General features: G+C 48.8%; 7 protein-coding genes across 16 annotated transcripts; 4 read left to right on the plus strand and 3 right to left on the minus strand.

Annotated features, from left to right (window-relative positions):
* Positions 1–367: 367 nt before the first annotated feature.
* On the minus strand, positions 368–3,993 carry FOIG_12262 (glycogen [starch] synthase). Of its 2 annotated transcripts, none has more exons than XM_031213146.1 (6): positions 3,690–3,993; positions 3,111–3,523; positions 2,942–3,039; positions 2,614–2,889; positions 996–2,554; positions 368–944 (listed from the first exon to the last, which is right to left on the minus strand). In XM_031213146.1, the coding sequence occupies exons 2-6, from the start codon at positions 3,187–3,189 to the stop codon at positions 839–841; spliced, it is 2,118 nt and encodes a 705-aa protein (XP_031057442.1). In that variant the 5' UTR covers positions 3,190–3,523; positions 3,690–3,993; the 3' UTR covers positions 368–838. The 2 variants fall into 2 exon arrangements, with proteins under 2 accessions (XP_031057442.1, XP_031057441.1); XM_031213145.1 differs by having other exon boundaries at positions 3,111–3,564.
* Positions 3,994–6,371: 2,378 nt separating this feature from the next.
* Positions 6,372–8,950, plus strand: FOIG_12263 (ribosome biogenesis protein ytm-1). Its single transcript, XM_031213147.1, has 2 exons — positions 6,372–6,680; positions 6,740–8,950. Exons 1-2 carry the CDS (start codon positions 6,587–6,589, stop codon positions 8,071–8,073), a joined length of 1,428 nt encoding a protein of 475 aa, XP_031057443.1. The 5' UTR covers positions 6,372–6,586; the 3' UTR covers positions 8,074–8,950.
* FOIG_12264 (uncharacterized protein) lies at positions 6,639–10,296 on the minus strand. Of its 3 annotated transcripts, none has more exons than XM_031213150.1 (3): positions 10,073–10,296; positions 8,999–10,011; positions 6,639–8,948 (listed from the first exon to the last, which is right to left on the minus strand). In XM_031213150.1, exons 2-3 carry the CDS (start codon positions 9,990–9,992, stop codon positions 8,314–8,316), a joined length of 1,629 nt encoding a protein of 542 aa, XP_031057446.1. In that variant the 5' UTR covers positions 9,993–10,011; positions 10,073–10,296; the 3' UTR covers positions 6,639–8,313. The 3 variants fall into 3 exon arrangements, with proteins under 3 accessions (XP_031057446.1, XP_031057444.1, XP_031057445.1); XM_031213148.1 differs by having other exon boundaries at positions 10,069–10,296; XM_031213149.1 differs by having other exon boundaries at positions 8,999–10,296.
* Positions 10,297–10,383: 87 nt separating this feature from the next.
* Positions 10,384–11,424, plus strand: FOIG_12265 (uncharacterized protein). Of its 4 annotated transcripts, XM_031213152.1 has the most exons (7): positions 10,384–10,476; positions 10,528–10,607; positions 10,670–10,726; positions 10,780–10,818; positions 10,870–10,897; positions 10,949–11,012; positions 11,063–11,424. In XM_031213152.1, the coding sequence occupies exons 2-7, from the start codon at positions 10,583–10,585 to the stop codon at positions 11,099–11,101; spliced, it is 252 nt and encodes an 83-aa protein (XP_031057448.1). In that variant the 5' UTR covers positions 10,384–10,476; positions 10,528–10,582; the 3' UTR covers positions 11,102–11,424. The 4 variants fall into 4 exon arrangements, with proteins under 4 accessions (XP_031057448.1, XP_031057447.1, XP_031057449.1 ...); XM_031213151.1 differs by having other exon boundaries at positions 10,384–10,607; positions 11,063–11,379; XM_031213154.1 differs by having other exon boundaries at positions 10,403–10,476; positions 10,870–11,012; positions 11,063–11,379.
* FOIG_12266 (DNA-directed RNA polymerase II subunit RPB11) lies at positions 11,141–12,864 on the minus strand. Of its 4 annotated transcripts, XM_031213155.1 has the most exons (4): positions 12,570–12,864; positions 11,808–11,866; positions 11,646–11,756; positions 11,141–11,596 (listed from the first exon to the last, which is right to left on the minus strand). In XM_031213155.1, exons 1-4 carry the CDS (start codon positions 12,584–12,586, stop codon positions 11,400–11,402), a joined length of 384 nt encoding a protein of 127 aa, XP_031057451.1. In that variant the 5' UTR covers positions 12,587–12,864; the 3' UTR covers positions 11,141–11,399. The 4 variants fall into 4 exon arrangements, with proteins under 4 accessions (XP_031057451.1, XP_031057454.1, XP_031057453.1 ...); XM_031213158.1 differs by having other exon boundaries at positions 11,141–11,756; positions 12,570–12,819; XM_031213157.1 differs by lacking the exon at positions 11,808–11,866 and having other exon boundaries at positions 11,199–11,596.
* A 75-nt stretch (positions 12,865–12,939) lies between these two features.
* FOIG_12267 (uncharacterized protein) lies at positions 12,940–14,323 on the plus strand. Its single transcript, XM_031213159.1, has one exon. It carries the CDS (start codon positions 12,993–12,995, stop codon positions 14,058–14,060), a length of 1,068 nt encoding a protein of 355 aa, XP_031057455.1. The 5' UTR covers positions 12,940–12,992; the 3' UTR covers positions 14,061–14,323.
* Positions 14,324–14,758: 435 nt separating this feature from the next.
* FOIG_12268 (AFG3 family protein) lies at positions 14,759–18,275 on the plus strand. Its single transcript, XM_031213160.1, has 2 exons — positions 14,759–16,886; positions 16,941–18,275. The coding sequence occupies exons 1-2, from the start codon at positions 14,996–14,998 to the stop codon at positions 17,720–17,722; spliced, it is 2,673 nt and encodes an 890-aa protein (XP_031057456.1). The 5' UTR covers positions 14,759–14,995; the 3' UTR covers positions 17,723–18,275.
* Positions 18,276–18,616: the final 341 nt, after the last annotated feature.

An 18,616-nucleotide genomic window follows, 5' to 3' on the forward strand; every position in this document is an offset into this window, starting at 1 on the left:
CACAGTGCACATCATGCTACCCTGGCTTGGTGGAGACATTGACGGCTTGAATTCGTTGTAACGTACAATTCGTCTTGACATCAGCCATTCATTACTGTAGCCGCCGTCTTGGTGTTATGAGAAGTTCTAGGGCTGTCGTTGGTCATGATATAAATGGGGCTATTATATTACTTTTTCTAGTCTCTCGATTTCATGATCACGATACGCTCTGGCTTTCTGTCCAGATAGATTTGAATTTAGGTGGCTCAGAACTCCTCTGGATCAACAACAGTTTAAGCCGAACTATTTATTCCCAAATATCACTGTGCCCATATATGGCTCTCTTCTTGTAAGAAAAGTCGTGCCCTTTAGGATAGCCAGGCTAGCGCAGACAAGAACACTTAGGACTCATATCCTAAGCCATATAAAAACTTAGGTAACTTTAGTATAACTTAGTAGGTGTTGGAGTAAAGTGGGCTGTCGTTGTTGGCACCATACCTAGTTAGACGCCAGGTTAAGGCGCCTATACGTCTGAGATCACTCTGTTATTTGGATCAGTCCATGCATGTCAACCATACCAAGGATCGAAATAGCTACAGAGGCTTCATAAACAAATTTCCCAAGTGGATGTAACTAGTTAACTAGAAAAGCGCAGGATGCAAATTGCGACAATGCGGATGTGCGTCAACACCAGTAATGACATACAAGCTTCTGCCTGATGAGAAAGCTCCTTTCCACCTCTTGCTCGTTCCCATGAAAACAACAATAATTAATAAAGGTTCGCCCGTCTACTCAAATACAGTCCCTCCCCTTCTGTCTCTTCTCTAAACCCTGTCCGAAAGAGTCTGGAATATTGGTCCTACTGGGTTCCGTTGACAGGTACATTATCAGAAGGGCTATGGGGGGCAGGTTGCTTCGTTCGAAGAGTGAGGGGGAATGGGTACTCGTCGGGGTCTTCTTCCTCACTGTAAATGATATTAGCAAAGGCGTCAAACCAAGCACAAACTTTCACTTACGGAAGCTTCCATGCAACATAGTCCTCAGTGCTCAGGCCTTCACGGCCTTCCTGAAGACTGGCAAAATCGCCGGGGGTCATCATGCCAGTGCGATCTCGTGGCGAGCCGGGAACAGAGAAGGGTCGCGAAATCTTTTGCTCAACACCAGGGATGAAGTCCTCCTCCTCATCGTCGCCACTGAAAGAGTTGGGGTAGGCACGGCGTAGAGCTAGCTGACGAGCCTTGACATACTCCATGCCCATGCGCTTCCAGTCAAGGAGGTCGCTAAGACGCTCTGTTCGATTTCGTTGGTTGATGCGCTGACGGCGGCTCTTGCCGCAAAAATCGTACATGAACGAGGTGAGCTGGTTGACTGAGTCGTCAACACCCTTGGTTCGTCGATCCACAATGTAGATACCATAGTCGCTCGAGTTCTCGATAAGCTCTTCCATATAGCATCCGAAACCTGAAAGGTTAGTGGTAATGCTGGGCACACCCATGACAGTACATTCGGCGGGAGTATAGCCCCAAGGCTCATAGTACGAAGAGAAGACGCCCAGGTGACAACCTCGGACAAAGTCGTCGTAATCGAGAGGAAGTACAGGGTTGGCAGAGTTGAGGAACTCGGGGTGGAAGACTACCTTGACTCGGTCAGACGGGTGGTTGAAAAGTTGTACACGTCGAATCTGGTTCAGGACAGGGTCCTCATGATCGTTGAGCATATTATGGGTGACAATTGGGGGAAGTCCGTGACGCTTCATGGCAAAGAGACGACGGCGAAGTAAAACTCGGTCTTGAGCAGAGATGAGTTCCTTCTCATCGGGCATGGGATCACCCTCATGCCACTTAAGAGAGCGCTCAAAGATGCGACGGCCAATGCTTTGCTCAATAACGTGTGTGGTATCTCGGAGTGACTTGATAACCGCTTGACCCTTCAGCGCCTCGACAGTGAGGGAAGTGGTCTGAGCAGGCATGATAATAAAGGCAACAACGGTCACCTTGCTACCAGCGGCCTTGAGACGATGGTTCAATCGTGCTAGGGACTCAATGAACATGTCAACACCCTTATTCCTGAACTCGTAACGACCGGCGGTGAAGAGGTATAGAGTGTTGTCGGGGTCAAAGTCGTAGTGACCATAGAAGTGCCCTCGAACAAAGTCATGAATCTTCTCCTTTGCCTGCTGATGCAGGTTTTGGAATTCGTGAACCGCCGAGAACTTTGTGACGTTCAGACCATTGGGCAGAACGCCATCAGGCTTTCGCTTCAGCAGATGCTCGGACTCAAACGCTGTGATGTGGGAGACTGTGGTGAAAACATCACATGCATGCGCGGCTGCTCGTTCAATGCAGTATCGGTGGTAGATACCGCGCTTACCAGCCTCAGCATCGACATCGAACCATTGCAGGTTGTTGTAGAAATCCACGGAGCCAGCGCAGAGGTATCGGCCGAGAAGAGTGGCGTGTGTGGTAAAGATCGTCGTCACATCGATGCGGCGCTTCTTGCAGAGGGGCAGGGCAACGCCAGCAAGCCACTCGTGGAAGTGAGCAATGACAGCCCTCTTCTTCTCATGGCAGACGAACTATAAGATACTAAGGTTAGCAGATCTGACACGTAAGTGGGATAGTCAAGCGAATTTACCTCTCCCAGGAACCAGGCGACCAGATAACCAAAAACAATGGCCTCGTTGGTCTCATCGTCGCCAGGTGGTGAAGGAATGCTGGCAGCTTCCCACAAATCGGCCTTCCACTCATCCATGCGACCATAGGCGGTCTTGGTGTCAATGAGAATAACTCTGGGAGCCCCTTCAATCAACCAACGACCATAAACAATGTGAATTCCTCGATCTCTCATGGACTGTAGGGTAGCAGCGATCTCTGGGCTGGTGGGTTCCATCTCCTCCACCTCGACGGCGGCCTATTGTGGTCAGTACGTGAAAGTCATGACAATCTTCAAGCTGAAGCCTTACCGATTGATGGTTGAGGGGACCGATCAGTGTGTAGCGGTCGCCATATTCAGCTGTTGTAACAGGAGCCTTGGATTTGATAACCGAGTAGATACCACCGACTGTGTTGCACCTCAAGTTAGTATGCGAAGACTCGCGAGATTGAAGGATTTTGCTGTCGCAAATGACTGACCTCGATGAGCTACCTCAGTGGCAATCTCAAAGAGAAGGTGGTTCTTGATGTCGCGAGTCTGCTGCTCGCCTTCGCTCATCTTGACGTGTTTACCTCAAGTCAAGAAGTGAGGAGTAAGTCGCTGAGGGGAAGAAAGGTAGACAGTGAACGCGATGATCTGATGGGCTTCGGCCAGGGGTGTGGTCGCGTTGAATTGAGCAGTGGAGCTAGCGCAGAGACCTTTCAGGAGGACAGTAACAGGAGAGCAGGAAAGCAGGGAAAGGAGCTATAATAAAGGAGGAGGAAGCTGTAACGATGGTCCGCGAAGCCAATTGAGAAGTTTTCTCGGGAGTAGCGAAGCGTGGCTGGGGGGAATCGGCAGAAGCGAAACGGAGGGATCGAATCGAGATGGTGGTGGTCTCGATGTTGCGTCACTGTGCCGCTGATGAGAATGAACCTAGCCTAAGAGACGGATCTGCATGCGATGGATGGGTGAGCACTGAGCACTGAACATGGGGCATTCACAGGGGATGGAGGGATCCATATGCAGATGGATATGTGCCCATGGGGAGCGGAGTTGGAGGAGCGAGAAACACTAACAGCGATGGGTACTGCTATAGCTAGTACGATGGATCTCAGGTCCAGGCGGTGGTGGTTTGCTTTGGTGTTTTGAAGCGCTACACCAATTGAGATGAGAGAGAGGGGACCCAAGTGTGGTGAGGAGGAGAGAAAAAAGGTAGGAAGAATGAAAAGGAAAAATGAGAGTATAAGGGAGGAATTTCGAGCCCAAGAAGTTGGAAGCAAGCAACCAATATGGAGGGGGATTGTGCTGAGTTCACAAAAAGATGGTGTAATAATGTACTCGGCAGGTACTAAGAGGCCACTACAGCAACTATCGGCCATGATATTGCCTGGTGTTGATGCTCCTGCGGGTACAGCTTTAGGCCTTCAGCTCGTACTCTGGCGTACTAGCGACCCAAGCTTGGGTGGGGTCGGTGGGATGTCGGGGCCCCAAGCTCCTAGCAACGGCGCCTAAACAAAAGCCAACCTAAAGGCCCGTATACCAAGGCCAAATAACTGTGGAATCCAGGGCAATTCTCCCATCGCCACATGGAGCCGTTCTCTTGGCTCCCAAGGACAGGGACCAGGGTCAACGTCTTACATGCTTTTCGAAAGACAATGTCCTGGGTTAATGCCTGGAGGAGCCGATTGAGCGTTACATTATTAGTGACCCTGTTTTGTTCGACTGAGCCTCCAGTACAATGATATCAGAGATCATCATACGACCACCACCAGACCATTGAACCTTTTCTCTTGACACTTCACTCGAAGAAACTGTTTTGAGGGTCTCAATTGCCAGCTTCTCTAAACTCAATCAAGATTAACCGCGCAGAAATGGACTTGGCCAAACGCCACAAACTTGACATCAAAAGGAATAGCTCCTTGCAACACCAACGCCACTCCGGTCAAAGAGCCGAGGCCGGCCCATTGATCAAGGTGTTTCACTGCCATTTCCAGGTCTCGATGTTACGCCATTATGAGATTGAGTCGCTTTGTTGAGGAGCATGGGTTAATTTTTCTCTTTTCCCTCGCCTGTTATTAGTCGATACGCCTCGACGTTTTCCTCAACGGCATGCGCAAATCTCCCACCCGTTCTGTAGGGTACGTCAGCACGGCGCAGACTTTTTACTTCTCACCACCCTAGCGACTAGGTACAAGGACCAGACAGAACTTTTCATCCTAAAAAATTGACCTGCCTTGTGTATGGCCAGACGCAGGTCTGGCACTTCTTGGGGGATGTCGGGATGAGGTCATGGAATGCGGGGGAATACCAGAGATCGACATGTTCAGCAGATGTGGTTTTTCCCCAAGTCACTGGAATCCTTTTTGTATTATGATACGCCTTTGAAATCGATGCCAGCATTATCATATCTGTTAGCGGAAAAGGTATGCTCCTACTCTAGAGAGCACTGATCAGAGAAGGATAATAGTATTAACCCTACTGCAAAGTAGTGTCTACAGATTCATTATCTTGCCAGATTTGAAGACTATACACAAGGCTTTCTATTGCCTTAATCCTTAAGAAAATTACATACCCCCATTTTAGCAAAAGACCCTCCCTCCAAATTGCCATAACCCCCAAGGCCAGTGCATCCTGTTTCCTTGCCAACCTCCTACCTATAACACATAATAGAACCTCCGGTTACCTACAGAGAATCTAGCTATTGTTCGACTTGTTCGAAAATTAACGACAGAATACATACCATATTCAACCCGCAAGTAAATAAAATGAGATAGGTGGCTTTGTTGCCACAGACCGAACCTCTGCGGTTTAAGTTCTACCGAGACCCCGAGCCGTAATACTCACGTCTTGAATAACTCCCTTATCTAGTGTTGTATGTCTCTCCTTCAAAACACTGCAAGATTAGCTCCCCACGGTTACGGGATTAACAAGCATGTATGTGCCGGGACTGCTCCGTCAACCCGACTCCCTACCTCTATTGAGACAGATGGGGAGAGTTTGAAGAGCTTCATTACTCAAAATGCCACGGTGACCGAATACGGGCTTATTTGTCTAGCAACAATGCTCCGGATTTTAAAGCTATGATATAAGCTACCAGATGTAGCAACCATTGTTAGCGAGTTCAATCGTCATGATTACTTCGTCACAAAGAAACAATACAAGAGACAATGCGTTTCTCCCTCAACAAGAGTCACAGGCATAAGTTATCGACTCGCGAGCTGACTCAGGAATGGTCATGTTTCTCAAAAACAACCATACTCCGTGTAATTAAATCATAGAGGTCAACACGGGTGCCGGATGAAATTGAGTTGAAACTTGTCAAGAAACATGGTGACCTCATTCATCGAAGCTCAGCACAGCAAGGTGTTAACTCCCTGATGAATAATAATTTTGATGCTCAACTCACACATAAGGTGTTCTTTCACAAACTTCAAGGATCGGCTTAAACCGCAATGGACTTCTTGAACCTCAAGTTCTTATCCAAGAGATAAAAACACCCAATAAGAGCTCTTCAACAAGGATCACCCACTTCCTGATTAGGAATGCTTGATAGAATGCTACAAACTAGCAAGCCATGGCAATTGGGCTCACGAAGAAGTTGCCTGGCAAAACATATCTTCATCTTATGTTAACGTATCATTTCTGTACAGTTATCTCAGGTCCGTTATGAGCCCCAGGAAAGTGGTTCAGCCTTGCAATCACCAACATCGTCATTGGTCAGTGGCTCAGATTGGCTCCCCGCAGTGGGGCCAAAAGTAATGCAAGGCTACAAAAATTTCCAAAATTTTCTAGATTTTGCTGAGATCTTTGCGTGCTGATCTACCACAAGCATACCTTCACCGCAGTAAATCGTTCGAGATACCCGGAGCCCAATAGGCTTCAAAACCAGTAGAACTCTTTTATTCCACAACCTCCAATCGATTTACCTGGAAAATAATTCGAAGGACAACAACAATTGAACAGCCACGCAAAAATGGGGGACGTCGCACAGGTGAAGGTCGTCTTCACTACCACTGAGCAGGATTTGGTACTCCCAGACTCTAAGCAACAATTGCTCGTGCCTGCAGGTCAGTTATTGATGTTCTTGAATACCTTAGAGCAACCAAGGGACTAATCCTTATCATAGATATTAAACGATATGGCCTCTCTCGCATTCTCAACTCCGAGTCTATGCTCGACACCTCCTCTCCCATCCCTCTCGACTTTCTCGCCAATGGCACATTTCTCCGAACTTCTATCGAAGAGTATCTTGCAACAAACGGTCTTTCATCTGAATCTACTTTAACTTTGCAGTATGTTCGAAGTCTGCTACCCCCGGTTTACGAAGCGAGCTTTGAGCATGACGACTGGGTCGGTGGTATAGACCTCCTATCTGCCACTTCACGAGCAGGCCTTCTGGTTGGTGGTAGTAACATCCCCGAACGAGTTGCGAGTGCTTCCTACGACGGCCTCGTTAGAGTTTGGAACCCCTCTGGAGACGCAATCGCAGTGTCTCCTGCTGGTCGAGCTGGTGGTCACACGCAGCGAGCGAATGCGGTTAAGTGGATCTCACAGAAGCAGCTGGCTTCAGTTGGCCTGGATCGCAAGGTTATTGTCTGGGACTATAGCGAGTCTGAGGATGGTTTCTCTGCTGCCCTCAAGTCCAGCATGGAACTCTGGGGTCACGAGAAGGAAATCAACAGTCTTGACATTAACGGAGCCACTAAGCGTATTCTCACAGCATCATCTGACGGTAAAGTTGGTCTTTGGACGTCGTCAAAAAGAACAGCTCCCCAGGCAGATCCCGAGAGCCTGCCTTCTGCACATAGCACGAAGCGAGCCAAACTTGCAAGTGCCGCCAACACTGCACAGCGTGGTCCTCTTGCTTTGATCCCTGTCCATGATGAGCCTGTGACTGCTGCCGTCTTTCATCCCAACGACGCAACGGTCGCCTATTCGGCATCGAAAGATCATACTGTTCGCACTATTGACTTAACAACTCAGCGCGAGGTCAGCCGACTCACTACCATGCACCCACTATTATGCGCAACGGCGCTCCCCGGATCCTCCCTTGTCGCTGCTGGTTCGTCGGCCCGACATATTACCCTCCTCGACCCCCGCGAGTCAGCCACTACTACCTCAGCCATGACACTCCGCGGTCACGTTAATATGGTTGTCTCTTTGGCGCCTTCGCCCGAAAACGACCACTCGCTTGTGTCTGGCTCTCACGACAGTACATGTCGTGTGTGGGATCTTCGAAGCGTGCGGATGGGTACATCGGAAGAGGGTGGCGGAAGCGTAAGTGAGCCAGTGTACACCATAGGCCGAGAGTGGCTTAAGGGCAAGAAGCTCCCCGTCGCTGGTGATGGAGCCAAGGTGTTGAGTGTGGCCTGGGATCAATCCTGGGGTATTGTGAGTGGTGGTGAGGATAAGAAGGTTCAGATTAACAGAGGCCGTGACCTGTTTGGACCAGGATCATAGTATAATATAAATAGAGACCTACAACCGATTGTTCCTTTATACCGATTTTTTTTTATTGTGTTCTTGGATGATATGGCTGGGATATTCAAGGATGCAATTGGCAACAAGTCTGACGATCACGAATTACAACCTGATCAAAAGGTAATAAGCAGTCTTCATCAATTCGTTTCCAATCCAGTTTGCAGCGAAGCTGCGTTCCGAGTAGCTCCCCATGCATGCACTCGAATCCTAGAATCGGTTTTATAGTTCTTCTTCAGACTCTTGACTTGCATCCACCAATGCTCGATACCTGGCACTCACTAGTGACTGGGGAGCAAGGTGGACTAACACCTCAGTTCTAAGCCTCGCCTTGGAAAAAGGTAACCCTTCCGAGATGATGGCATCAAGGATATAAGAAACAACAGTGTTTGTCTTAAGAGGAGGAGTACGTAAGAGCGTAGCAACGGCCTCTGGTGTAAGATCTTGGTTGTCATACCACATGTAATAAGTGCGAAGAGACGACAATGGTGGAGTCGACTGGCGGCGCGTTGTGCTACGGTATTGTTGAGCGTGCTTTTCGGCAGCGAGGATACGGGGATCCCTTGTATCATGGGAATTGTTCTCTGATGGGGGCGTAGCCTTTGTCGTGGGCGTTGCGGCCGATTGCGTAGGCCTGGTTTCTGGTGTTTCAAGTCTCACCTCAACATCAGCAATCACCTCAGATTCCCCCGATTCTGAAGTCGCATCACTTTCATCAACGTCATCAGCGGTCAAGAACCGAATAGGAAGATTCTGCTCCACGAAAGCTGGTCGAGGAGGAGTAGGCTGAAGCTTCATGCGTTCCTGCTCAAGCACGTAGTACAGCTGGAGACCAACATACGCATCTGATGCGGAATCTATATATGCGTGAGCTACAGAAGCACGGATAACACAAATTTTAACTTACATGCAATTTGATCTGCTGACAGACGCATCATCCAATTACTGGACCGCACATCATCTCCTTTGAACAAAGGAAGACCTAACATCTCCTGTGTCTGCACGGCTAAAGACACCATGACCTTATTGATTCGGTCTAGCTCTCCAGCCTTCGAGTATTTGACAAGTTTGTAGAGGTGAGACAGCTCGAGAATCCCCTTACTGTTTATGCCGAGATTGTTCTTCAATCTTGTGCAGTCACCCTTGATAGCCACGCCAACTTTTGTTACGCTTTCGTCCTCCATGATCCTCTTGAAAGTTGGGGCGACAAAGTCGTCCTTGGGAAAAAGTGCAACGTGGAACAAGCCCACACGACTTGGGCTAGCGATCTGGATGAGCGAAACATTTCGTCGAGGGTTGGAGTTGGCAGGACCTCTCGCAACAAACCACTCCAAATCGAAGCCAATGACTTTCTCGTCAGAAAAGTACCTTTCACAAACATGCTCCATCGTATGTTTTGAAGTGCAGTAGTGGACTTTGACTTTCTGCTCCTCGCCGTTTCCTTGAACTTGACGGTACATTTTGTAGGACCAGAACGACTGGCTGGAGCCAGCCTTACTCTTTCGGGCTGTATCCCAAAGGTTGGCGTCGATTGTGTAATCTAAGGATGTGAGAGGAGCAGTGACGGAATCCGTCAGGGCCTTCTCCCGTTTTGAGGCCTCGACGAGATCTCCGTCTGTGTCTGATGCAACCTGGGTGCCTTTAGAGATGGTTTCAACGGTAGGCAATACCAACCGATCTTGTTGATCGAACCATTCCGCCGCATCACGCTCGAACTCTTCACCTTCGCTGAACTCGTCAGCTTCGACATCTCCATTTTCAACATCTCCAGACCCAGAGGCAGGGGTATGAACAAATCGAGTAATATCTAGGAAAGGATAAGGTGGCTGATGATCAGTTTTCGGAGAGAACCTGATCCCGAAAGCCGGATTCCACAGACGATTCTTTATAGTTGGTGACATGCTGGAGCTAAACTCTTTCCTTCATAGATAGAACCGTCAGGAAGTTTTTAAAACGAAGACGGGTATCTAAACATACCTACTAGTATAGGGGAACCGACGCGTTCTTGTCAAGGGTCTTAATACACTGCCAGCAATGCGCCCCTGTAAAGACAATATCATTGGGGTATGAAGTGATTGAAATGTAGCCAGCGTCGGTGAGCCATTGTGGCAAAAGCCCATGACCCTGATACGCGAAGGCTACTGCGCAGTATGTGAGATTTGTTAGGCAGCCGCGTCAATAGAGCGATCATTGATTCTGAGCGTTAGCGGGTGGCTTGGGGAGGGTGGAGGTGGGCAATGGATTGGCTTAGTCACCATGATTATCGCGAGAGCACGTGGGGACGTGCTCTATATTCACACCTCCATAATCCATCCCACTTTGAGACTGTGAGACGACGACCTTGACGACTTCAGCTCAACTCTGAGATAAAGCATCTAGCTTTCGGTAACTAAAACCGACACTTCATTGAAAATGTACTAATAATTCTGCGCAAAGAAGCCGCTTCAGATCGATAACTCTTCATACAATCCACCCACGTCACATTTTCACAATGGCATCCCAACTGTTACCTCTCGGTGAGTAGCCTTGCATAGGGACTATTAATGTATCAAGGCTACATACTAACTTTTCTATGTAGAGCTTATCGACAAGTGTGTGGGCTCCAGGATTTGGGTCATTATGAAGGGCGATAAGGGTGAGAGATGAGTTTCTGTATGCTCATAGACGATTGTACTGAAAAGGTGATAGAATTCAGCGGAACTCTCGTCGGTTTTGACGACTACGTTAGTGAGTATTGCTCTCCCAGTTCGCCTCTACCGAAACTAATCACCGGTATAGACATGGTTCTGGAGGATGTGACCGAGTTGTATGAGCAACATCTCCATTATTGCCTTTCCAGTACTGGCTAACTCAATAGTGACTACTCGGGTAACCACACTAAGCTTCCCAAGATTCTGCTGAACGGCAACAACATCTGCATGGTGAGTCAATTGCAACTCGTTCCCTGCTTGTTGTACTAAAACTCTATCAGTTGATCCCCGGTGGTGAAGGTCCAGAAGGAGCTGCTTGAGAATGGTCTACCAGGATCATAGACATCGCAAAATCTCTTCCGATCGAAACTCATCTCGAGCCCAGGACTCCCCTATTTTAGACTCAAGCAAACCTGGCGCGACCTATTTTATACGTGTGTCACAACATGCACATTAAGTGGAAACCAGGACCGCAGTATAGCTCAGAAGAGTCTAATCTCAAGCTCATTCCGGTTTATATGTGGTTAAAAATAAATAAGCAGTAACCTGCAGCCCCCTAACGCCGACCGTCCATAATGCCTGTCCGTTTTAGATGATCCCTGATAATGAACGCGGAACTCAGTGACCGTTCTGCATGTTTCCCTGCTCACCAGTGTTGGTAATGCGTCTCAATTCCCACTCTCGCGTGAACTCCTGATGCAACATCTCGAGTTGTTTAATGAGCTTCTCACAGACAGAAGTAAAGACATCGCGAGGGGTGATGGTTCCGTCTGTCTGGACTCGTATGAAAAGCTCAGGAACATTGGGGTGAGCGACTGTATACGATGTCAGCACGAGATTGACCGAGGGCGGCAGGTTCTGTACTCTTATACCCAGCCATGTAGACATTGGGGTGCATCTTCAGGTGCTCGGAGAGAAGGTTACCAAGAGTGTGGTCTTCTTTCATGAGGACAAAATCGGAGGTATTGGACATTCCTAATGGAATATTGTAAGCAGGGGATAGACATAAGTCGTAAGAGAGCTAACCTGAGAAGACCTTTTCCTCGATCTTCTTCTCGCCCTCTCCGAGCAGGAACAGCTCGAAACTGTTGAGTTTGTTAGCCTGCGAAAGATGTCAAGTAGTTTGAAGCAACGTAACGGGTCATCTTGGAGATTGAAATGCTTGGGATTACCACCGGCCATTGTCTAATATTTGGTGAAAAGACAAATATATGCTATGTGCTTTTTATGGTGTTGAAATAGATGAGATGAGCTTGACTCGCTTGAGGAAAATGCTTTTTTTTTTGCTTCGGAAAGGCTTTTGCAGGTCGCGAGATAACTTGTCTGAAAGACAGTGCCCGCCACTGCCAGCGCAAATGAACGCAGGAGATAGAATCAAGGAAAGGATAGTTACTTGATGGCTTTCAGACATTCGAAAAACCATGCTGCCTAAGAAGGCTGGGCATATATACTTAGGGGTAATGCCAACTAGGTAACACTGCTAGTCACATAATGCTTTCTAAACCAACAGACGGTAGGGTGATAAGGCCATATGAGCTGACAACTTGTCAGAGTGAAAGTTATTCACTATGCTAAGGCACAGACCGATTGCCGAATCAATATTGGGTATTTGGCTTCACATGGCGCTTGGCCAAGCAGCATAATAAGAGCGTGTAGTATTGGACTCTGACTTGGTGTCTGTGTTTTGTTGCCGACTAAGAGAAGAGCAAGGAACCTGAAAGCACGCGAGACGAGGCCCGAATAAAGAGAGAGAGGTAGAGACAAAGAGATAGAAAAAGACGGTCTTACCGATCAGGCGCGTTCATCTTCGGTTCTCGATCGGGGTGTTAGGCGGTTTGAGGTTTGGCGGTAAAGTGGCGATTACAGCAAAAGTCCAAGAATGTCGGCAATTTGCGTTTCGTATCGCTCGAATCACTCGGCGAGCAATTCTAAGGATAGGACAAACCTAGAGGATACAGCACCAAAAAGATCCAAAAGGAAGTAGTATCTTGAGCGAGTAGTACAAGTTGTGAACAAAGATTTAAAGAATAAAGCAACGTGATGCAGGGGCTGCCCTCAGAGGCTCAAAGCTTCGAGGCGCGCGATAGAAGGGTAAAGGTCGGTTAATCATGACAATGTGTACATCCAACCTCAACATTCTGATGGCACGCTTACAATTCTGTCATGCATTAACTTTCACCGTTGCAGGCTCAACGATGAAGTTCTTTCGTCATGCCGCGCATTCAGCCGTCTTTGTTGCGGCGTGCTCGGCGCCTTTCGCCACATATTGCAAGCCTTCTTCCCGCTTGCCGGGACCTGAATTCTGCCCAGAATGAGCTACGATGGCTAAGAAGCCATGCCGATGAATCACGGTCACGAAACAAATCATGGCTGTTAGACAATCTATGCCGAAGAAGAGGGCGTGGTGAGCCTCTTCAGTATGTCATCGGCTCTCAGCCATTTGGTTCACTCGACATCAAGTGCAAACAAGGTGTTTTAATACCTAGACCAGAAACCGAAGCATACACTTTCCACCTAACAAACCTCGTCAAATCAGGGGAGCTTTTAGGACAAGACGTAAGGAAACTCGACCGTGGAGTAAACGTAATCGACTTCTGCACAGGAACTGGTTGTATACCCCTTGGAGTTTTCTCATCCCTCCAGCACTCGGTTGACAACTTGACCGTGCGAGGAGTGGATGTTTCGCCTGTAGCCCTCCGACTCGCGCAGGAGAACATCGCACGGAACGTCAGGCTTGGAAATTTGATGGAGCCTACAAAACACAAGCGGCTTGACATCACAAGAGCAAACGTTTTCAGTGATGGCGACATGCAGCAGCTCGCCGTTACCCCCTGGGATATTCTCGTGTCTAATCCTCCATATATATCAGAAGATATCTGGCATCATGGCCGTGGGCAACTCGGTTATTCAGTCCGAAAATATGAACCGCGCCTCGCATTGGTTCCCGATAAAGACCTCCCTTGCCCTAGTAAATGCAACCCAGCAGACGTCTTTTACGCACGGCTTTTGGACGTTGCAGAACTCCTAAAGCCGAGGGTAGTACTGTTCGAGATCGGCGACGAGGAGCAGGCTCGTCGTGTGTTGCAGCTGTACTTCAACCACCCAATTGCCCAAAAGTCAAGGACTGAAATTTGGCGTGACTTGCCTGATTTCGAGGGAGCCAAGGGTGCAGAGATCGTCTTGCATCTCAGGGAATCAAAGGAAGAATGTCGAGTTCCGGTGAAAGGCGATGGTCTTATACGATCCATTCTAATTCACAACCTGGAATGGGCCGAGTGATAGGGTAGTGGACGAACCTCCAGGAGCAAGAAAACCTCTGATGTCAAACCAAGGTGCCAAAAATACCCAATCCAAGGTCTACGAAATCTACACTAAGTTATATCAAACTTGCCTAGGTCATTTTGTCACTTATAATAGATGTCCCAAGTTTTTTTGCCCCCCCCCCCCCCAAGACAGACAGTTGCCTACCAAGGCAGTCTTCCCTTCAGTGTTGCCCAAATCCTTATTCAATTCGGTTTACTACTCTCCTGCTGAAAAGACTGAACATGGCATATCTTATATCGTAGTAAGATAGCTACGAAGAATATTCTCTTGTATTGGAGATAACTATGAAGCAGACAGCACCGCCAAGAGTTCTATGATACTTACATCCATCACCAGTACTGGGAAATGAGGCGCAAATTGCCACTGCTAACTTCAACAATACCTAAGTACCTAGTAGTCTGTGAGGATGAAAGTTGACAAGTACAAAACTATGTACTTACCCATATCGATGTATTACTTCACAACATTAGGTACCTGATGTCAAGCGTTACAGAGCCGAACGGACTTAAGATAGGCATCACTCATTGACGTACTGACACATTCCCTGAGGCGATCATATCAGCCAATCTTCTCACCTTCCGCTCTCAGTGGACCCCACCTCAGCGATTTCCCCAACACGTGATCATCATTTTTCGAGCTAAGCAACCGCTGTAGACTCATCACCAGAAGCTTGCACTTGGTGGTGTCATCCAACATATTCATATTCATCCATTGGCGCTGGGACTCCGAGTTCTCGCCATATACGACTGTATACCGGCCTCAAATATTAGTCAATAGCCTTTTTGGCTTGAGCCGTGCTACCCTATGAGATAGCACGGCGCTCTCAATTACCTTTATCTGTACACACAACCCCGGTAGTTCCGCACTTGCGCCAGCCTGCGTTGCCCGCCATGTCGAGATTTTTAAGACAATCAAGCCAGCTCGCACGAGCGACAAGATTGTCAACGCAGCCTGCACTACGATTATGTGCAAGACCGTCACTTGTCACCAGATCGATCCCCGCAAAGACTTCTGCCGCATTCGCCATTCGAGCAAGGACATATTCCTCGCAACCCCCACCTCCCGGCAAAGATCCCCGATCAAACCCCGACAAAGATGATGAGCATGGAAGCAAGCCATTGAATCAACACAGTGCAAAGGATGGGCCCGATGGAAGCAAGTCTGAAGCACCAAAGCCGCCACCTCTGCCCGAAGGCTGGATTCACTTGAATAAGGAGGAACTGGCACATCTCGAGGAATTTACAAGTCGACTTCCAGAGGCTCAAAGGCCGGTGGCGAAGGACATTCTTGAGAAACTTCAAATTGTTGGCGCTCCTGCCGAGACCCGAGATCTTCTTCAGAAGCAACGCCAGAACGGCAACCTTTCGATTCTGGACAAGGGAAGACTTATGCGATGTGTATACATGGTCACAGAACGGATAATAGAGTTGGAGGATCAACAAGACAACCGGGATGGGCAATTTTCATCCTTTCGCATGGACCAGGAACCGAAGACCCAGGACGGAAAGGGTGGCGCTGACAAGTCGAAGCAACAGCAGCAGCAGCAGCAGAAGGGTGGCAAGCCACCGAAGAATGAGCGCAGCGGGTGGCTGGAGGCTGTTCAGACTGGTATCGCCATTGGTGTCACTGTATGGATTGCGGAACTCTTTGCCAACCCCTTCTCTGAGAAGGAGATTACTTGGCAAGAGATGCGGAAAGCATTCCTGGATAAGGGCCTGGTTCAGAAGCTGATTGTTGTTAACGGCTCACACGTCCGGGTAGAGCTTCATCCATCTGCAACTGGAGCTACTGGTGAGGGCGGGCAACCTGCGAGAAAGAGCTACGTGTTCTCCATAGGGTCTGTTGAATCCTTCGAGCGAAAGTTAGAACAGGCGCAAGATGAGCTGGGTATTCCGCCCTCTGAAAGAATACCCGTGAGCTATGAGGCTGGTGGTAGTACCCTTGGCAACCTTCTTCTGGCCTTTGGTCCTACACTGCTCTTCATCGGTTTGATCCTCTGGACTCAGCGGTCAATGGGTGGACGTGGTGGTGCTGGAGGGGGTATGTTCAACTTCGGCAAGAGCAAGGCTAAGAAGTTCAACGCCGAGAGTGCTGTTAAGGTCAAATTCTCAGATGTTGCTGGCCTCGAAGAGGCAAAAACCGAGATCATGGAATTTGTGAGCTTCCTGAAGCAGCCCGAGAAATTCGAAAAGCTAGGTGCCAAGATCCCTCGAGGTGCTATCTTAGCTGGTCCTCCTGGTACCGGTAAGACATTGCTTGCCAAGGCCACGGCCGGCGAGTCTGGAGTACCATTCTTCAGTGTGAGCGGTTCTGAGTTCGTTGAAATGTTTGTCGGTGTCGGTCCTTCACGTGTGAGAGATTTGTTCGCCGAAGGACGTAAGAACGCCCCTTGCATCATCTTCATTGATGAGATTGACGCAATTGGACGTGCGCGACAGGAGAGCGGCCGGGGATTTGGTGGCAACGATGAGCGGGAAGCAACTCTGAACCAGATTCTCACTGAAATGGACGGTTTCAATACCCGCGAGCAGGTTGTTGTTCTTGCTGGCACTAATCGAGCGGATATGCTCGACAAAGCCTTGATGCGACCAGGGCGATTTGACCGACATATCTTCATTGATCGTCCTACGATGAAAGGCCGTCAGGAAATCTTCAAGGTGTATCTGAACAAGATTGTGACGAACGAGGACCATGAATACCTTGTTGGTCGTCTGGCAACTCTGACCCCTGGCTTCTCCGGTGCTGATATTGCCAACGTTGTCAACGAGGCTGCTCTAATTGGTATGTTCTACCGGCTATCCTGATTTTGTGTGTTACCTGGCTAACTTTGCCTAGCTGCCCGAGGCAATGCTGATGAGGTCAAGATGGACCACTTTGAGCGGGCCATTGAGCGGGTTATCGGAGGTCTTGAGCGCAAGTCTCTCGTGCTGAAGCCAGAGGAGAAGAAGACTGTTGCATATCATGAGGCCGGCCACGCCATCTGTGGTTGGTTCCTGGAGCATGCCGACCCTCTTCTCAAGGTCTCCATTATTCCCCGCGGCCAAGGTGCTCTGGGTTATGCTCAGTACCTGCCCCAGGATGCTTACCTGATGAACACCAACCAGCTCATGGACCGAATGGCTATGACAATGGGTGGCCGTGTGTCTGAGGAGCTTCATTTCCCCACCGTGACAACAGGTGCTAGTGACGACTTCAAGAAGGTTTCCCAGATGGCACGAAACATGGTGACCCAATGGGGCATGTCCGAGAAGGTGGGCCCTGTTCACTTCGAGAATGACCCCAACCGCATGCAGAAGCCATTTGCCGAATCTACTGCCCAGCAGATCGACCAGGAAGTCTCCCGAATTGTGGAGGCAGCCTACCAGCGTTGCCGAGACCTTCTGACCTCGAAAAAGAAGGAAGTTGGACTAATCGCCCAGGAGTTGCTCAAGAAGGAGGTTCTCGTCCGAGATGACATGGTTCGTATCTTGGGCAAGCGACCATTTGGTGACAACGAGGACTTTGAGAAATACTTTGGTGGCGGTAAGGAGGAGAGCATACCCCCACCATTCCCCGAGGAGACAGATACGCCTAAGGACCCCCCTACCCCTGCCCCAGCTTTCAAAAAGCTTGAGTAGAGTCGAAAAGAAAAGTCGCCAAGCACATGGTTGGAGAAGGTAGTTTCCGTGGTACGATCGACGATAATTGGTCATGCACAGTGCTGCGGAGGCAAGGCAGGATAAGGAATACAGGAGAACTTGAGGCAGAGCGAGGATTGGCTGTGTAGCAACGAGGATAGCGGCGAGGCCTATTTCAGAACCGAGGATTCTGATGTCAGGCCAGGACATGACGATAATCCGTCGGGAGGAAGCAACACGGGCTCTGGAGGCCACAGCAAGGCGCAGAGAAAAGCGGCACTCTACTCTACCAAACATTTGATCAATTCCTTTGGATGTTTAATGCATTATTAGCAGAACCGGCACATCGCAACCATCAAAATCACCCTCGTCGTGTTGGAAAGCCTGGAGGTCGAGGCTAGGAACAACCGTGTAACAATGTATTCTAGGCTATAGAACTGTAAAACATTAAGTATATATTGATGACTGAATTCCCTGTCTTGAAATGATGATCGAAAACGTTGTCTGATTTGTCGGGCTCGCCGATCTTGTAACAGTTGGTTAAGAATCCATCAGGGTCATGCTGCCATGTATCCCATATTTCAGATAGGAGGCAGAAGAGGGCTTAATAAATATCTCGAGATGACGAGTTGATGTGGGCCATTCGAGCATATGTGACAGTATAGTCGTAAGGTCTACTAAGCTTGTACTGAGTCTACTTAGGTAATTGTGTCATCTAGTAAAGAGATCCTAAGTTTTCTTGCCTCGCCTTGCCAGATAAAAAAGCCATCTGAGGGACCGGGATATGAGTCGTAATTTGTGACAGCCAGCCCCGCCGAGGAACTAATAGAACAAATAATAACAGAGAATGTCGATCCTAGTGACCTTGGCATGGTCTGAAGCAACCGGCGGCCG

The sequence above is a fragment of the Fusarium odoratissimum genome (assembly GCF_000260195.1).
Source record: "Fusarium odoratissimum NRRL 54006 unplaced genomic scaffold supercont1.25, whole genome shotgun sequence".
Lineage (NCBI taxonomy): Eukaryota > Fungi > Ascomycota > Sordariomycetes > Hypocreales > Nectriaceae > Fusarium > Fusarium odoratissimum.

What these genes read in the sequence shown, in the direction of transcription:
- FOIG_12262 (XM_031213146.1), bottom strand. Translation starts at nt 3,189, where the DNA reads ATGAGCGAAGGCGAGCAGCAGACTCGCGACATCAAGAACCACCTTCTC. An exon ending in TCGCCTGGTTCCTGGGAGAG is followed by an intron (nt 2,555 to 2,613) that starts GTAAATTCGCTT and finishes AGTATCTTATAG; the next exon opens with TTCGTCTGCCATGAGAAGAA. An exon ending in TATGTTGCATGGAAGCTTCC is followed by an intron (nt 945 to 995) that starts GTAAGTGAAAGT and finishes TATCATTTACAG; the next exon opens with TGAGGAAGAAGACCCCGACG.
- FOIG_12263 (XM_031213147.1), top strand. Translation starts at nt 6,587, where the DNA reads ATGGGGGACGTCGCACAGGTGAAGGTCGTCTTCACTACCACTGAGCAG. An exon ending in ACAATTGCTCGTGCCTGCAG is followed by an intron (nt 6,681 to 6,739) that starts GTCAGTTATTGA and finishes TCCTTATCATAG; the next exon opens with ATATTAAACGATATGGCCTC.
- FOIG_12264 (XM_031213148.1), bottom strand. Translation starts at nt 10,211, where the DNA reads ATGGGCTTTTGCCACAATGGCTCACCGACGCTGGCTACATTTCAATCA. An exon ending in CGGTTCCCCTATACTAGTAG is followed by an intron (nt 10,012 to 10,068) that starts GTATGTTTAGAT and finishes CTATCTATGAAG; the next exon opens with GAAAGAGTTTAGCTCCAGCA. An exon ending in GTCAGCAGATCAAATTGCAT is followed by an intron (nt 8,949 to 8,998) that starts GTAAGTTAAAAT and finishes ACGCATATATAG; the next exon opens with ATTCCGCATCAGATGCGTAT.
- FOIG_12265 (XM_031213152.1), top strand. Translation starts at nt 10,583, where the DNA reads ATGGCATCCCAACTGTTACCTCTCG. An exon ending in CTGGAGGATGTGACCGAGTT is followed by an intron (nt 10,898 to 10,948) that starts GTATGAGCAACA and finishes CTAACTCAATAG; the next exon opens with TGACTACTCGGGTAACCACA. An exon ending in ACGGCAACAACATCTGCATG is followed by an intron (nt 11,013 to 11,062) that starts GTGAGTCAATTG and finishes AAACTCTATCAG; the next exon opens with TTGATCCCCGGTGGTGAAGG.
- FOIG_12266 (XM_031213155.1), bottom strand. An exon ending in CGAGGAAAAGGTCTTCTCAG is followed by an intron (nt 11,757 to 11,807) that starts GTTAGCTCTCTT and finishes ATATTCCATTAG; the next exon opens with GAATGTCCAATACCTCCGAT. An exon ending in CTACATGGCTGGGTATAAGA is followed by an intron (nt 11,597 to 11,645) that starts GTACAGAACCTG and finishes CATCGTATACAG; the next exon opens with TCGCTCACCCCAATGTTCCT.
- FOIG_12267 (XM_031213159.1), top strand. Translation starts at nt 12,993, where the DNA reads ATGCCGCGCATTCAGCCGTCTTTGTTGCGGCGTGCTCGGCGCCTTTCG.
- FOIG_12268 (XM_031213160.1), top strand. Translation starts at nt 14,996, where the DNA reads ATGTCGAGATTTTTAAGACAATCAAGCCAGCTCGCACGAGCGACAAGA. An exon ending in CAACGAGGCTGCTCTAATTG is followed by an intron (nt 16,887 to 16,940) that starts GTATGTTCTACC and finishes AACTTTGCCTAG; the next exon opens with CTGCCCGAGGCAATGCTGAT.